The 19,067-nt window shown below is 38.3% G+C and overlaps 1 protein-coding gene across 1 annotated transcript; it reads left to right on the top strand.

Annotated features, from left to right (window-relative positions):
* The first annotated feature begins 898 nt into the window (after window positions 1-898).
* Window positions 899-18,491, top strand: LOC108707657 (B- and T-lymphocyte attenuator). Its single transcript, XM_018245661.2, has 6 exons — window positions 899-1,464; window positions 13,069-13,395; window positions 14,263-14,301; window positions 16,297-16,446; window positions 17,293-17,330; window positions 18,049-18,491. The coding sequence occupies exons 1-6, from the start codon at window positions 1,374-1,376 to the stop codon at window positions 18,334-18,336; spliced, it is 933 nt and encodes a 310-aa protein (XP_018101150.2). The 5' UTR covers window positions 899-1,373; the 3' UTR covers window positions 18,337-18,491.
* The last annotated feature ends 576 nt before the right edge of the window (window positions 18,492-19,067 follow it).

Here is a 19,067-nt window from a genome sequence, read left to right as displayed (position 1 = left end):
GCACTATATATTCATAGAGTTCTTTACATAACAGCAGCAGCATGTGTGTGTGTGGGGGGGGTATGAGCTATTTTTACAAATGGAAAGTTAACAGATACACAGCTTGCCGTTGCCGGGTTATTGCTTAATCCAACAATCAAGTATGGCTGCCCACATGCTCCGTGGTTAATGTGTGAGTAGTGCTCAGAGACTTGGAAAGTAAAATAATGTCTCAGATCTCACACCCTTCCTCTGTTCCCCCCACTTCCTTTAGTAGAGGAACATCTACTTTGAGATGATTTTTATACCCAAAGCCCAGTAATTATCAAATGAAGGCTACCGGGGCATGCTGGGAGTTGTAGTCCATTAAAGAATATTTTTGTAGCATCTGATCAGGACTTGGTTAGATACTGAGCAGGCAGACTGGCTGGCCAGAGAAATACTGTTTGGGTGACTTTAGGGGTGCCGAGTATTACAGGGGGCTGCAAACTCTTGTGATGTTATGAGACACCCTATAATTCATATTAAATAAAATTATGAATGTGAAAACGTGAAAGCATAAGAGGAAGGGTCATTCTCATGTAGATATATATATATATAACTGTTACTGGACCCCACAGCAAATTCATTTTACAAATTCAGAAGCTGTCCTGTTTTATCAATATATGTTGAGATCGCTCTTGGAGGCCCCCTATACCTCCTGGGCCCCCCTACAGCCGCTGGGTCTGCTTCCTCTATAGTTACACCCATGTATGACAGTATCATGTTAAAATTTTTCTTAATTCCATTGTTTTATTATCAAAATACATCAAGATCATATTTATTATGTGTCATTCTCAAAGCACTTGGGTCCAGGGTCTGGCTTCTCCGATAGGTGCCCTGTACTTACCTCCTACTATACGTCCCATCTGGATGACACATAAGTTAGGGGACAGGTAGGGGGTGGAGGGGTGATCACCAAATACAGCACTTCCTACTTGTCTGAAATAATAAAAAATGTACAGAAATGAAATAGTTGCAAGAGACACAAGAGAAGAGATACAAGAGTTGGTTGAGTTGAACTGAGTTGCTCGGATGCACCAGATAGAGTTCAGGGTGCTGGTGGGTGACGTGGGAGACTTATGAAAGGCTTGGCTGTGCTTGCAGCTCTGAGAAGGCAGAAGTAGAATTACCTGTGCAGAACTGAGTTTAGGAAATGAGAAAACCAACCTCCCAAACCGCACACAAGCTGGGTGTAAGTAGCAGTGAGATAGTTGTGTGAGTTGCTCATAGAAGCTGCTTCATTGAGTCTCTCTCTCACTGGGATGGGGGCTCTCGGCTTTGGCACGACCTCTCCATACAATACCCGACTGTATCCAAACAGCCAGCCATGATTATCCACCGCACTACTGATAATGATCAAGGGGGAAACCATGAAGGAGATGAATAACCCACTACAACGGCTGCTTCTCATAATCTCTGCTGCCATGCTGTTGGTCTCTTATGGTGAGTAAATGGCTTTATCCTTGAATCTTTGCAAATTCAAGTGACTTGCCTTATGTCTTATGACTCCTAGTCCAGCTCCAATTCAACATCTAATCTGTCATTTATCCCGCAGTCTGGTTGCTAGAATGGAGGGGCATACAGCAGCAAACACACACACACACATATATATATATATATATATATATATATATATATATATATATATATATACCAATAGTTTCCAAACCAGCACTCCCTTAAGTGAAAAAAATGTAATTTTTATTATTACATAGTATCTATTTCCAACGTTTCGGTCCCTATTGGGACCTTTTTCATCTTCCTTGACCGAAACGTTGGAAATAGATACTATGTAATAATAAAAATTACATTTTTTTCACTAAAGGGCGTGCTGGTTTGGAAACTATTGGTGTATGCAAAAATTACCGTGCACCCCTCCCTATTCTATATTGCCTTGGAGTGCGGATACTCATTGGAGAATTATATATATATATATATATATATATATATATATATATATATATATATATATATATATATATATATATATATATTACAAACTACAGAGCAGTGGAACAAATATTCAATAATTCAAAAACCTCAGTTGTGAATTATCTTGCTTAAAGTTCATTACAAGGTGAACTTCCCATTATATGTAACTAGAGCAGAAAATCTAAGATACTACAGGTATGGGACCTGTTATGCAGAATGCTTGGGACCTGGGGTTTTGGTGGATAACGGATCTTCATACCTTAAGTCTTAAGTCTACTAGAAAATCATATAAACATTAAATAAACCCAATAGGCTGGTTTTGCTTCCAATAAGGATTAATTATATCTCAGTTGGGATCAAGTACAAGCTACTGTTTTATTATTACAGAGAAAAGGGAATTCATTTTCAAAAATTTGGATTATTTGGATAAAATGGATTCTGTTGGAAACAGCCTTTCCATAATTCGGAGCTTTCAGGATAACGGGTTCCCGAACAGATCCCATACCTGTATAAGTAAAAGGATTTCTGTATAACTGTGAGAGTAGTTGCTTACTCAAATAGCTGTAATAAATCCCTGCTTACTGCACTTTTGGTGGGAGGGTGGTCCATTGACTTTGGACCTTTCATTAGAGTGCAGCTATAGATATTATTAAAGGAAAGCATAAATCAGCTGCCTTTTGGCCTATGTATGTATGGCCCCCAAAATATCATTATTGTTCAACTATCACTGGAGTCAAATGCAAAAACCTAAGGGCTCAGATTTGCAGGTTGATGCACTACAGAGTCCCACCATGTCTGTCCCCTCACTGGCCTTGTTGCCAAATAGTCAGACTGGGTAACCAAATGACGCCCAAAATGTTGAGCATTTGTTGAGAGAACTGCCCATAAATACTGGACTTTCTGTTGATGATAAGTCTCATTTATAGTTGGGCAGAATTTTACTGACTCTGTATCACTTCATGCTATTGAGCCGCTGATCAGCTTCATTAGTTATTTATATAGAGAGAGAGAGAGAGAGAGAGAGAGAGAGAGAGAGAGAGAGAGAGAGAGATTTATTTTGGCTTAACCTGCTCATCCAAACACACTATTGGAAATGAAATTCACAAATGTCCCCATGTAGAAATCCATATGAACCAGCAAGTAGCTTACGTTAGCTTAAAGCGTTTTTTCACCTTCCAAACACATTTTTCAATTCAGTTGTTTCAGATTGTTCCCCAGAAATAATGACTTTTTTTCAACTCATCGATCAACTCATGGATTGATTTAGTTACAGGTTTACTGACCTCCCCCTCCCACAGCTGCTTCAGAAACACATGAGAAGGTGAAAAATGAAGCTTTAAACTTCAATGTTAGAAAAATATTCACAAATAAACAGTAGAAAGCACGTGAAAAAAGTCTTCATTTTTGGTGAACAATCTGAAACCAACTGAACTGAAAAAAGTAATGTAAGGTAAACAACCCCTTTAATGGGGTTCTCCACCCAAAAACAGTTTTTTGTGTAATGGACAAGCAAGTAATAAATTAATCATCAGATGCAATCTTTACTCAGTGGGATTTCCAGCCATCCTGAGAGATATCTATTATTTCCCTGAGCAGATATTAGTCAGAGAGGCCATATTTCTGTAGATTTGGTCAGCAATAGGCATCAACCTGTGTATGGCCAGCTTAAAGGAGAAGAAAAGGTATTTGTACTTGGGTTTCAAAAGTTAGGCACCCCCAAGTGATTGTATCTACTTACCTGACACCCCGGGCCGGTGCTCCTATCAGAAGAAAACCGAACTAGCCCGGGTGTTCTTCCAGCGAGCACCACGGAGCGATCTTCTTCAGGCTTCTTCTTTTTTGTCAGGTACTCATAAATAACGCGAAAGTAGGGAAGCACCAAATCCAGGATTCAATACAGGATTTGGCCAGGATTCCGCCTTTTTCAGCAGGATTCGGTTTCGGCTGAATCCTTCTGCCCAGCTGAACCGAATCTGAATCCTGATTTGCATATGTAAATAAGAGGCAGGAAAGGAAATTGCAAGACTTTTGGTCACAAAATAAGGAAGTAAAAACGTTTTCCCCTTCCCATCGCTAATTTGCATATGCAAATTAGGATTCGGTTCGGTATTCGGCCAAATCTTTTGCGAAGGATTCGGCGGTTCGGCCGAATAAGAAATAGTGGATTCGGTGCATCCCTAGAGAAAAGCCAAACTTTAACAAAGAAGTCGCTATTACTGCACATGCGTCTGCCCCTGGAAATCTGAAGAAAGAAGAAGCTCCGTGGTGCTCGCTGGAAAAACCCCCGGACCAGTGTAGTTTTCTCCTAATAGGAGCACCGACCCGGGGTGTCATGTAAGTAATCACTCTGGGGTGCCTAACTTTTGGCACCCCCAAGTACAAATGCCTTTCCTTGTCCTTTAAAAGGGGTCTCCACCTAAAAACAAATATTAATTTGCAAAATCAATAAGCTGACGTCTATACCTGTGGGACAGGGCTGACAATGTTATCCCTCTTCAAAAGGAGCAGTTGGACCGGCGGATTTAATTCAAGAAAAAGAAAATCTCCTTTTATCACATGATCACTGGTATTAATACTAATACATAAAAATAAAGGGTCAGATTCAGTTCAGGGAGAACAACTTATCTCACTGTTTATTATGTGAAAAGTTGTGGACGAGACTGAATTCGAGGAGAAAAAAACGTTTCTCCAAATTGAGTTCCAGTTTTTTTTCCCATGAACTTCAATAGAGTTTTCACTTGAGATTTCTGAGTTGAATTGCATCTCAAATTGCACCTCGTCCATGAGTTTTCACATGATAAACCTTTTTTTTATTGAATTGAATCCGGCTCAAAGTTTGATCCAGAGACTGGTCTGATTGGCTGTCTGGTTCTCTTGGGGTAACTGGAGATACAGTGCCAATTGGAGTTATGTTTGAGATATCAGCAAATCAGGAGGCTGCTTTAAGGACAAACATGAATCAATACTACTGTATATTACTTTATGAATGACCATACTCAACAGGGTCGGCTAGTGATGGGCGAATTTATGAGCCATGCACAAATTCGCAGCAAATCTTCACAAAATAAATTCTTGAAATTGCTGCAAAAATTCACCGGCGTCAACGTTTTTTGATGCCGGTGACAATTAAACCCACACCGATTGACTTTAATGCGCGTCAAATTGTTGTCGGCGTTGATTTTGATTCCCGTGAGTTGACGCCGGCATCTAAAATACGGGTTTCGTTACTTTTTCAGCGAAACGGAACAAATTCGCCATCACTAGTGTCAGCCCATTGGGGGCTGTAGTCGAATTGATTTGATCCCTTAGCCAATGATCTATACACATTTGCTAACGGAAGCTATTGAAGCAAAACATAACTGATTACTCATGGATTTTTTAGGTTCAAGTACCACTTTGAGGTTCATCGTTTTTTTAGGGCCCCCCTTACTTCATGACAATGTAACGAATTTTGGAAAACACAAAAGTTATTTGCCATTCAGAGGCAGTTCCGAGGAGAGCAAAAATGTTTTCATCCCAAATCTCATCCTCAATGACCTTCAGAATAGACTTTCAGGTGTATATGAAGAAGAGCAAATAAGCATTCTCCCCAAATTTTACTCTAAGTTGCCTGTAGGCTCAGCTTCCCCCTATCACTAGCCCTAGATCTCCAAGGGGGACCATCCACACGGTTTGGGAACCAGGACTCTAAACTGATATCAGTCTGTTCCTGTTGAGTAAATTCATTGTGTTGAGCCATCTTTAAAGAAAATAAGCAATGAATATGATTGACTTAAAGTAGTGGGTCGCCTTTGAGTTAACCTTTAGTATGTTATAGAATAGCAACTTTTCAATTGGTCTTCATTTTTTTTTTATAGTTTTTCAATTATCAATAGTTTCCCGCTTTCAAATGAGGGTCACTGACCCCATCTAAAAAACAAATGCTTTGTAAGGCTACAACTGTATTGTTATTGATACTTTTTATTACTCCTCTTTCTATTCAGGGCTCTCCTATTCATATTCCAGACTCTTATTCAAATCAGTGCATGGTTGCCAAGGATATTTAGACCCTAGCAACCAGATTGCTGAAAGCACAAACTGGAGAGATGCTGAATAAGAAGCTAAATAACTCAAAAACCACAAATAATAAAAAATTTAAACCAATTGTCTCAGAATATCCCTCTCTATATCATACTTAAAGTTAATTGTTGAACAACCCCTTTACATTGTCCTATTTGATCTCACCTGTCCTTGCGCAGGGGCCATTAGTCTGAAACAAAATAATTAACTGTTACCCCCCTGGACTAATCTCCACACTGGGTTGACCTGAATATTGAGTTTCTGGCACATACTCCAGTGCTGCCTGGAAGTGTCACTTTATTCTCTCACAGTAAAATACACAATATTCGGAATTTTTTTAATGATTTGTGTTTCTCAGACAATCAGAATGAGTAGAAAAGCCCTTATATATATAATACATGTGACAGTATAAGACATTTCCCATAAGGGTGAAACAGACTGAACTTTACATGCGAGGGTTTGGGGGAAGTTTGATTCGTGTGTCTGTGGCTTGGAGAGTTTGTTGAAAGAACAGAATGTATTCTAAAGGCAGAATATAAAATATGTTTTTCAAAGATTTTTCTTCACCTTTAAGTTAATTTTTAGTATGTTATTTAAGGCCAATTCTAATAAATTTTTCAATCGGACTTCATTTTTTCTTTTTTATAGTTTTACATTATTTTCCTTTTTCTTCTTCCAGCTTTCAAAGGAAGAAGAAAAATACAAATACTCTGTAAGGCTACAAACTGATTTTTATCCTTACTTTTTTATTACTCGTCTTTCTATTCAGGCCTCTCCTATTCATATTCCAGTCTCTTATTCAAATGAGTGCATGGTTGCTAGGGTGATTTGGACCCTAGCAACCAGATGGCTGAAATTGCAAACTAGAGAACTGCTGAATAAAAAGCTAAATAATTAAAAAAAAACCTAGGGTGAGATTTGGGGTAAATATGCATGTGCTGTCCTGGATATGGTTGGAATGATGGTTTATTGACTAGAAAACTTGTTTTCCTGTATCTATAACCTTTCTTTGAGTTATGGGGGGCTCTGGACACATTTTGGATCACCGGGCGAGGATTAAACTGAAAAAGTCAGACAACTACTGCACTAGAAACTAAACACAGACCTAAACAGAGAGAGAGAGGTTTGTAGAGGAATCAATTATTTAGTGAAGATTCTACCTATACCATCAATGTGCAACTAGTGGGTGCAGCACACATCGGGCCCCCGTACTCCCCATGGGACCTCCACTGTGCCCCCACACCCTCTTACTGGGGTCGCTGCACCGGTGGGGGTTCGGGCTGATGGAGCCCTCAAGGTTTTTTCCTGGTGTCTCACCAACCCAGTCCGACCCTGTACACAGTGGATATTGGTTCTAGCCCAGGCAGAACAAACTAAATTTGACTTTCAAAATCCATCAAATTTGAACCTGAAACTAATATTTATATGTTTTAAGGGTTTACTTTCTGGTTTATCCACTGATAGGTAAAGAGTAAACAGACCAATAAAAAACGGATGTAAAAATCTTAGGGGATGGAGATGTAATACTTCCTAATTACTTTCCTTTGCACACGTTGGCTTCTGTGTCATATTCTCCTCTACTTTCTTCACGGGGTCAGATTTGGTGAAGGTTGGGGGTCAGTTGGGGGCACAATCAGGTTTATATTATGTCAGAGAGCCTCAATTTTGGACTTTTACCTGCTTTCAAATTGTTTTACTGAATCCGGCACGAATGGTGAAATCTTTCCGCCCTTTAAAACAAACATTTTGAAATCTCTTGATACGCAGGTTTCTTTGAATAAATTAGGAATTTTCAAAAACAAACAATGAATCCAACTGAAGTCGTCCCATTATTCAGGACATGGTTTGGGTTTTTATTTTTTAGCAATATCTGTAGAAATAAGTCAAATCAACTGGACCTGCTGTGTTTTTTTCCTTGAAGATGTTTCACCAGTCACCCAACTGGTTTTCTCAATTCAGAATAACTTGTAAATATGATCTTTTTTTTTCGGGAATATATCCACTGGAATGTTGCTCCAATCAGCATCATCTGTTTATCATAATCTGCTCTCCTATTTATACTCCAGTCTCTTGTTCAAATCAATGCATAGTTGCTAATGGAATTTGGACCCTAGTTATTGATTGTATTAGCAAGATTGGAGCTTTGATGTGTTATTAAACCTTCCAGGGACAGGTGCCAAAACAGTATGTATGTGGCAGACAATCGATATCGCACCCCCCCGCCTCTATTTAAACTTGGTTTTTCAGTTTTTAGATATATGGCTTCTTTAACACCTCTTTTGAACCAGTCGATCTCCCAGTCTAGAATCTGGACTTGGCAGTCTTCAAACATGTGTCCTTTTTCTTTAAGATGTAGGTACAAAGCTGAGTTCTGACCAGAGGAGCTGACACTTCTGTGCTGTGCCAAATGCTGGTGTAACTGTTGTTGGTTTCACTCCACACTGCCCTGGATACACAATGTTACTCTTCTTGTGCTTTGGGGTTGGGTTTTGGCACCTCTCCCTGGAAGTTTTAATAACACATCAAAGCTCCAATCTTGCCAATACAATCTACACCTAACTTCATGACATCCTTGCTGATTATGATAAACAGATGATGCTGATTGGAGCAACATTCCAGAAGATATATTCCCCAAAAAAGATCCTATTTACAAGTTATTCTAAATGGAGAAAGGCAGTTGGATGACTGGTGAAACATCTTGAAGGAAAAAAAAACAGCAAGTCCAGTTGATTTGACTTATTTCTACAGATATACCATGACCTGGATGAATGAGAATCTTCACAAACAGTTATTAGCAAAGTTCCTATGGTATAAACACCACAATGTTCACTGAAGGAACCACTGAAAGAACCACCTCAAAGCTGTACATAGGCCGGTGTAGGTGTTGCATTTCTGGTAAGCGATTGGCTGTGACCCAATAAACAGAAAACCATGTTGGCCATTTGTTCTTGTGGTTTTTATGTTACACTTTCTGACTTCTTTATTCACTTCCAGTGAGAGGAAAAGGAATCTGTAAATACTGGAACTCAGATTTAAAAGGAAATTAATATGATGGATGGGGGAGTCCCCGGTTGTGTCTCTATGAGCCACGGTATTTCTGACCTACATTTTATTATTATACAAACATCAAGGCACCATGATACGTTAACATCAGAAAGGACACTGAAATATTATAAATATAATACAGATATGAGATCCTTTATCCAGAAACCCGTTATCCAGAAAGCTCTGAATTACAGAATTACCATCTCCCATAGACTCCATTTTAAGCAAATTATTCAGATGTTTAAAAACGATTTCCTTTTTCTGTGTAATAATAAAACAGTAGCTTGTACTTGATCCCAACTAAGATATAATTAATCCTTATTGGAAGCAAAACCAGCCTATTGGATTTATTTAATGAACCATTTTTTGAGGCAAAACCATCTTATTGGGTTTAATTAATGAACTAATCCGCACAGATTCTTTCCCCATATTTATCAATATATTTTCCTGAATGACTTCTACATGCACTCAGCAGGTCTGAGTTGGAGTACTTTTTTATTTAGACTTTTTACACCCTCGGGGTTTAATAAATCATGAACAATTCAAGGTTTTTTTTCCATGAAAAAATTGTGGTTTTACCCTTTAAAAGGTCAATGAGAAAAAAAACGGCCATTAAAGGGCATGTAAAGCAAAAAACTAAAATCCCATTTTTACTTTCCTTAATGAAAAATAAACCTATTTCCAATATACTTTTATTAAAAAATGTGTACTGTTTTGTTAAGAAACCTGACTGGATGCACTGACATTCTCCCTTCATTTACTGCTGTGGATAGGCATTGTCAGACGGTCCCTAACTGCTCTGCAGGGAAACAATCATACTTATGAACAGCAGGGGGAGCCCCCGCCTTACTTCCCAGCCATGCAGAACTCAAGCAGCTTTGTTTGTTTACCTGTAGAGCAGTCGGCGACTGTGTAGAGATTTGTATTGGATTTTATTTTTGCTTTTCATCCCCTTTACTGTTTCCAACTCCAGCTGCAGGGACAAAGATCATGGAGCCAGATTTAAACAGATAAACTGGGATTTTATTTGGAGGATTATTTTGCTGCAGCCACTGGTTCTGCAGAGTTGGAGAAAGTTTTTATTAAACAATACAAAAACTATAAAATCCACATTAGATTACATGACAACACAGGACCCAGTGCAGTCTGTATATTCTGATTATTAATCAGTCTTGCTGTATCGACTTCTGGCAGATATTATTTGACTTGTGCTGTTTTAATAATTTATGACAATCCCTAAACAGCCCAGACCCACTGAGCATGTGCACAGTCTTGGTCTTGCAAAGATGTATAACAAAGTTACAAGATGGTGACCCCCTGTGGCCAACTTTGAAAGCATAAATCATTTGTTTGATTAGGCTTGTGGTGCAGTAAATTCATGTATATGTTTAGTATACAAAATACAGAATTTCTAGCCTTATTCTATTTTAGACTTTACTTAACCCCCCTAATGTATGGTAATCCACATTAAAGAAAGATCCCTTATCTGGAAAGCCCCAGGTCCCAAGCATTCTGGATAGCAGGTCCCATACCTGTACAGTATCTTGTACTTGATCCCAATTAAGATCCCAACTAAGATATAATTAATCCTTATTGGAAGCAAAACCAGTCTATTGGGTTTATTTAATGTTTACATGATTTTCTAGTAGACTTAAGGTATGAAGATCTGAATTACCAAAAGATCCATTATCTGGAAAACCCCAGGTCCCGAGGATTCTGGATAACAGGTCCCATACTGTACCACAAATATACTGTAAGTGATTTTTTTAGTTTATTTATTCACACTTTGTGTAAGTTAGAGAAAGAGAGAATGAAGCAATTACAAATAACGTTCTTACTAACTGAGCAGAGTTTCGGGCGTGTGGGTGAATTACATCAGGCCCTGGAGCTTTGTATTTATACATTTTGGAATCTGCAGTGACACCGCTCAGACACCCATCACTAGGTCCTACAAGTATTTTCTTCCATTCTCTCCATTTGAACTTCTGAACTTTTTCTTCTCCTTTATTGTTCATCATTTTCCAAACCACAGCCTCCCCCTCCCGTCCTACAGTCTGGGGTTCATTTGCTGTTCATTTTATAGGAACGGGGTTCATTTGAGTTTTCATAGTCTGGACTGGACCAGTTCTCCAAACCAACAATTCCCTTATGTACCATCAAATTACTAGTCTACCCACGGGACATGATTTTCCTACTCGGTGACTGGAGAGAAGGCAGGTAGTGATGGGCGAATCTCTCCCATTTTACGAATTTGCGCCAGGTGAATTTATTCGCCCATCACTAAAGGCAGGTACTAAGGCCACTCTTTTTTTTTGCTTTGGGAAGAAAACTCTACTATAGTCTCATGTTTTCCAGGAAGGACTATTGTGCTAAGTATAGAAAACTGTAACTGTTATATCACGTGCCCTGACAATCATTTCACCCCTCCTGGATTCTTGTTAAGTGTTACTTTATATAACATGAAACCCTTGAGAGGTATTAAAGGGGTTGTGCACCTTTGAGTTAACTGTTAGTATGATGCAGAGAGGGATATTCTGAGATAATTTGCAATTGGTTTTCATTTTGTATTATTTGTGGTTTTTGAGTTATTTAGCTTTTTATTCAGCAGCTCTCCAGTTTGCAATTTCAGCCATCTGGTTACTAGGGTCCAAATGACCTAACAACCATACATTGATTTGAATAAGAGACTGGAAAATGAAGAGGAGAGGCCTGAATAAAAAGTAGCAATAACAATTTGTAGCCTTAGATGGGGTCACCGACCCCCCATTTGGAAGCTGAAAAGCATCATAAGAGAAAGGCAAATAATTAAAAACCTGTAAAAAAGAAATAATAAAGACTAAATGAAAAGTTAGAAATGGCCATTCTACAACAGGGGCGGTTCACCTTTATGTTAACTTTTAGTATGTTATAGAATGGCCATTTCTAAGCAACTTTTCATTTGGTCTTGGGTTTTTCGGATCTTTCCATAATGGAGCTTCATACCTTTAGTCTTCTAAAAAAAAAAATCATATAAACATTAAATAAACCCAATAGGCTGGTTTTGCCTCCAATAAGGATTAATTATATCTTAGTTGGGATCAAGTACAAGCTACTGTTTTATTATTACACAGAAAAAGGGAATTTTTTTTTTTTGAAAAATAGAATTATTGGATTAAAATTGAGTTTATGGTAGATGGCCGTTGCAAAATTCTGAGCTTTCTGGATAACAGATCCTATCACGTAATATGTATGACATGATTGCAGGATATATCAGCGTTTTCTATATGTGCCTCGATGCTGCAGAGTATGTACATTCTATTTGCAAGATTGTCTCTTTTAAAAAAAAATGTTTTTATATTGTAGCCCCAGTCCAGGAAACTTTTCTCCATTTTTTTGAAGATTAAGATAAAATCCAATTTCCCTAAAAAAGGAAAAAGGTGGAAAAATGAATTCAAAATGTCTTTAAAGGGTTGGTTCACCTTTAAGTTAACTTTTAGTATGTAATAGAATGGATAATTCCAAGCAACTTTTCCATTGGCCTTCATTTTTTATTTTTTATAGTTTTTGAATTATTTGCCTTCTTCTTCTTCTGACACTTTCCATCTTTCAAATGGGGGTCACTGACCCCATCTGAAAAACAAATGCTCTGTAAGGCTACAAATGTATTGTTATTGTTCCTTTTTATTACTCATCTTTCTATTCAGGCCTCTCCTATTCATATTCCAGTCTCTTATTCATATCAATGCATGGTTGCTAGGGGAATTTAGACCTTAGCAACCAGATTACTGAAATTACAAACTGGAGAGCTGCTGAATAAAAAGCTAAATAAGTCAAAAACCACAAATAATAAAAAATGAAAACCAATTGAAAATTGTCTCAGAATATCCCTCTCTACATCATACTAACAGTTAATCTAAAGGTGAACAATCCTAATAATAAAAGGGCCTGGGTCAGTCTTTTTCATTAATATTTATTTAGAATGTTCAGATCAACACTTCAAATGTTTGTTTGTTTGTTGTTGTTTTTTTGTAGGAAATACATGTCCAGTTCAGATAAACGTAAAAAAAAATACAACATATCACAAAGTCATTAATGAATCACTTGAAGTGCAATGCCCAGTCAGTCTCTGCACCAAAAACTTCCCCCAGATGACTTGGTGCAAATTCGACAAAAGCAATGAGTGTAAGCCTGTGATGCCCAGCCCAGGAGTGACGCTGAAATGGGCCAATGGGATGAAGAAGTTCAGTGCTGTGTATTCACTAATGTTTGACTCTGTACAACTGAACGACACTGGATTTTATCGCTGCAGCGCAGAAAATGATATAATAATGGGACGCACAATAGAAGTACATATTTCTGGTAAGTCTGTGTGTTTTCAAAGTAAAATGATTAATTGGGAAAAAAAAGAAAGTAAATAATCAATAGTAAAGGGTTTGGCTCTTCCCGAAGAAACCAGAGTCCTGTCCATATTTCCCAGAACTATTGTTTATTACTTTATAAGCATCAGTTTCATAAATAAATGTAATACAGGTATGGGATCCATTATCCAGAAACCCATTATCCAGAATGCTCCGAATTACAGAAAGGCCGTCTCCCATAGACTCCATTATATAGTGAATAAAGTATCCCCTATTGTAAAATATAAGGATATTATAAGTTTCCGAGGAGTTTCATGACCATATAAAAACACGAGGCCGAAGGCCGAGTACTTTTATACAGGTCATGAAACTCCGAGGTAACTTCTAATATCCTCATATTTTGCAACTGGGGGTACTTTATTTATTATAATACACACGTTTCAGTGAGTCATGTGACAGAAATGACATCAGAACTCACCGTTTATAACTGATGACATCAGAACTCACCGTTTATAAGGATATAATTTACAAGATATTCATGGCTTTTGTGTATTATAATCAAATAATCCAAATTTTTAAAACTGATTTCCTTTTTCTGGTTAATAATAAAACAGTCGCTTGTACTTGATCCCAACTAAGATATAATTAATCCTTATTGGAGGCAAAACCAGCCTATTGGGTTTATTTCATGTTTGCATGATTTTCAAGTAGAATTAAGGTATGAAGATCCAAATTACAGAGAGATCCATTATCTGGAAAACCCCAGGCCCCGAGAATTCTGCATACCAGGTCCCATACCTGTACGTCCTCAATTTGACTGTTTCATGCATTTTGTATTTGTATTGCATCTTCTTTTACTGTCTTACAGAGACTGACAAGAATTCCAAAGCAAATGGAACAACAAACTGTAAGTCCGACTCACCACCCCTTGGTATGAAATGTGGGAATATCTTCCAAAGAATCCAATTCACTATTTGTCCTTGTTCATTAGATTATTCATTGATTGAGTTGTACCAGAATCATAAAAGTGGTCAGACATTCGCTGATAGGGATATCTTTTTGATGGTACACAGCCACCTAATCCCCTATTTTGTATCCGGCAAACCCCCGAATCCTTCATGAAAGATTCAGCCGAAGACCGAATTTTTAAATTTTTTTACTTCCTTGTTTTGTGAGAAAAAGTCATATGAATTTAAGGATTTGGATTCGATTCGGCCAAATCTGAATCCTGAAAAAAGGCAGAATCCTGGCCAAATACCAAACCGAATCCTGGATTTGGTGCATCCCTAATTGTCCATTAAGGGAATTAAAGGGGTGGTTCACCTTTAAAGGGATTCTGTCATGATTTTTATGATGTAGTTTTTATTTCTAATTTACACTGTTTACACTGCAAATAATTCACTCTACAATATAAAATTTCATTCCTGAACCAGCAAGTGTATTTAGTTGTAATATTGGTGTGTAGGTGCATCTCAGCTCATTTTGCCTGGTCATCTGATTTCAGAAAGAGCCAGCACTTTTGGAGAGAAATGCTTTCTGGCAGGCTGTTGTTTCTCCTACTCAATGTAACTGAATGTGTCTCAGTGGGACCTGGATTTTACTATTGAGTGCTGTTCTTAGATCTACCAGGCAGCTGTTATCTTGTGTTAGGGAGCTGTTATCTGGTTACCTTCCCATTGTTCTGTTGTTAGACTGCTGGGGGGAAAGGGGGTGAGTGATATCACTCCAACTTGCGGTATAGCAGTAAAGAGAGACTGAAGTTTATCACATGACTGGGGGTAGCTGGGAAACTGACAATATGTCTAGCCTCATGTCAGATTTTAAAATTAAATAAAAAAAAAAAATCTCTTTGTTTTTTATGAGAAATTAATTTCAGTGCAGAATTCTGCTGGCGCAGCACTATTAACTGATGTGTTTTGAAATGTTTTTCCCCCCATAACAGTATACCTTTAAGGTATAGTATGTTATAGAATGTTATAGAATGGCTAATTCTAAGCATGTCTATAGAATGGCTAATTCTAAGCAACTTTTCAAGTGGCCTTAATTTTTTTTTTTTGCCCTTTTCTTCTGACTCATTCCAGCTTTCAAATAGGGGTCACTGACCCCCATCTAAAAAAATAATGCTCTGTAAGGCTACACATTTATCATTATTGCTATTTTTATATTACTCATCTTTCTATTCAGGCCTCTCCTATTCATATTCCAGTCTGTTATTCAAATCAGTGCATGGTTGCTAGGGGAATTTGCACCCTAGCAATCAGACGGCTGAAATTGCAAACTGGAGAGCTGCTGAATAAAAAGTGAAATAACTCAAAAAACACAAATAATAAAAAATGAAAACCAATTGCAAATAGTCTCAGAATATCCCTCTCTACATCATACTAACAGTTCATTTAAAGGCAAACAAACCCTTTAATGTCCCAACCTACCTACCAAATCTGGGTTTACAGGTACTAGATCAATTGACATTGAAACTGGCAATGGATTGGAAGGCTGGTTGGGTTGGGTACGACTAGTTGTGATCAGGGCAGATCTAGGTCATTGGCTCAAATATCCTGCATTTTACAGTAGGTGTGTGAGATGTTCTATTGGATTAGGTTTAGAGGCACTGACAAGGCTTGACCCATGTTCTACCAAAAACAGTTCTCAGTGGAAGAGAAGAACTGATTAACCAGCAGAGGAGGAGATGATTGTCCCGTTTATTTATTTAGCAGAAACAGTCGTGGTGTTACCAATTTCCCAGCACTTACCATTCCCCTTGTGCTGGGTGAGGAGTTCTCCATATGGCTAAAGCTAACAACATCAACACCCCCTGGTTTCAACCAATCCTTGTCCTGTTATATCCATATGTTTGTAATGAAGGTACATCTGCTTATTAATACAATAAATTGTTGTGTTTCAGTCAGTACAATCGAAGAACAAAACAATGGATCCCTGAAGCACAAAAAGGCGCAAGACTGGCTCCATATTTTTGTATGGCCGACCTTAGCCTCTCTCTGTCTCATCATCATGATCAGTTCTGTCCTTGTGTACTCACTGAGAGCAAGGAAAGGTAAGTCTTCTTATAGTTACATAGTTACATAGTTAAATCGGGTTGAAAAAAGACAAAGTCCATCAAGTTCAACCCCTCCAAATGAAAACCCAGCATTTATACACACACCCCTCCCTACTCTCACATAAATTCTATATACCCATATCTATACTAACTATAGAGTTTAGTATCACAATAGCCTTTGTATTATGTCTGTCCAAAAAATCATCCAAGTCCCTCTTAGGGTTTTAGCACACAGGCAGATTCGGGGAGATTTAGTCGCCTGGAGACTAATTTGCTTCTTCTTCGGGGCGACAATCTCCCTGAACTGCCTTCCCCCTGCTAAAATGAAAAATCGATTGCGGCAATGCACTCGCGGCACTTCGATTTCCAAAGTCACCCGAAGTTTACTCTTGAGGCAACTTCGGAAATTGAATCAACGCAACGAAATCTCCCCGAATCTGCTCGTGTGCTACTGCCCTTATAGTCATTAACTGAATCAGCATCACAACATCACCCGGCAGTGCATTCCACAACCTCACTGTCCTCACTGTGATGAACCCCCTACTCTGTTCCTTTAAATGAAAGTTCTTTTCTTCTAGTCTGAAGGGGAGGCCTCTGGTACGTGATTCTCTTTATGGGTAAAAAGGTCCCCTGCTATTTGTCTATAATGTCCTCTAATGTACTTGTAAAGTCTAATCATGTCCCCTCACAAGCGCCTTTTTTCCAGAGAAAACAACCCCAACCTTGTCAGTCTTCCTTTATAATTTAAATCCCTTACAAATATATATATCCTTATCTGCAGTGTACAGTTCAGTGCACTTACCTCCTATACTTACCTGCTAAATGTTTCTTCTTTGTTCACAGCAAAGCACAGAAGGCAACGAGCCCTCGATAATACAGAGGTAAACTATATTTTATTTGCTTCTGCCTAACAATAGCATTCTTAGTAATAATATCTGCACTGGCACATGTTTCACAGCTGTGGGACTTTCCTTAGTGTTTTCAAACCAGTGGATGGGGGGCTAATGCAAACCAAATTGGGTACCCCTGGAACTATAGCAGGGTGACTGTTACCCCAATGTTTCTATATATCTGTAACCTTGTTATGAGCTAAGGGGGCCCAGTCTGAAGCTCAGTTAGGGGGAGATTTGGGGTGATTGCTTATTTGTACCCTGGGTACCCCTGGAACTATAGCAGGGTGACTGTTACCCCAATGTTTCTATATATCTGTAACCTTGTTATGAGCTAAGGGGGCCCAGTCTGAAGGCCAGTTAGGGGGAGATTTGGGGTGAGTGCTTATTTGTACCCTGGGTACCCCTGGAACTATAGCAGGGTGACACCCCAATGTTTCTATATATCTGTAACCTTGTTATGAGCTAAGGGGGCCCAGTCTGAAGGTCAGTTAGGAGGAGATTTGGGGTGAGTGTTTATCTGTACCCTGGGTACCCCTGGAACTATAGCAGGGTGACCATTATATCTACTGTTGTTTAAAGTGTAAGACTAAAGTAATGCCTGTCACAAAAATGAATCCAGTTCCAAAATACATTTGCTATGCTTCTAGTAAGTCCTTCATTTGCCTTTGGCGACTGAATTTTAAGATTGTTTTATAATTATTTCCAGGTGGGATGTGAAACGTCTCCTGAGAACCCTCAAAATCAAGGACATCAGCCTCAAGTAGATGATAGAACTTACTACCCTCCAAATATGTTAACCCTGGAGACAATAACAGAAGCCACCTATGGTAATGGTCTAATGCCTAACAACGTGGCACCACCCGCTGAGCACTCCGAGGAGCAGGACTCCATTATTTATGCCGACTTGAATCATGATGCCAATAAAATAAAGGCAAAACAGCAATTCATGGATGATGGACAGATTGAGTATGCTACAGTGTGTATGAGGACTTGAGTGGAGAAGACTGGGTGGAGGGACACCATTACAATTAACAAGGTTACTTTATCCTCCATTCCCATGAACTTCAGGTCACTCTTCAGCCATAAACTCTCCTGCTTTGTGAGTGTTCTTTGATTTTGTGCAATGCTGAAATATAATCTGGAAATCCATAAGTGCTTCTTCTTCTACCGATCACTGTTATATATATAATTTGCCTCAAATTCACAATATGTGTTACTTGACTCCAAGATGGGAAAATAGTAGCGTAAGCCTTGGAATAAGTACAGGTCTGGGACCTGTTATCCAGAATGCTCGGAACCTTCGTAATTTGGATCTCTATACCTTGAGTCTACTAAAAAATCATTTAAATATTAAAGGGGTTATTTTTTAAAGTCCAAATGTTAAAAACTCGAAAAATTCAATTTTCCTTACTAATCTTTTTTTTTTCTTTATTTGTAGTGGAAAAAAAAAATTTACGGGATTTATTATACCATTAGGGTGGAAAAAGTCTGAATCTGAAAATCCGGCATCTCAGACCTGCCGAGGTTGTATATAAATCAATGGAAGAGGTCCCTATCATATTTGGAAGTTTCTGTTGTCTGCGCTGGAATTAGTGCCAAAATACGACTATTTTCAGGCAAAAATTAAAAAAATTTAGCAATTTTGGAAACAAAACGTAGAATTTGGATTTTCTCTCGATTTGTTCGTGTTTGTATCTGATCTGATTAAATCGTTTTTTTTTTTGT

Source organism: Xenopus laevis, chromosome 2L, assembly GCF_017654675.1.
Source record: "Xenopus laevis strain J_2021 chromosome 2L, Xenopus_laevis_v10.1, whole genome shotgun sequence".
NCBI classification, from domain to species: domain Eukaryota; kingdom Metazoa; phylum Chordata; class Amphibia; order Anura; family Pipidae; genus Xenopus; species Xenopus laevis.
This window is presented reverse-complemented; position numbering and strand designations above follow the sequence as displayed.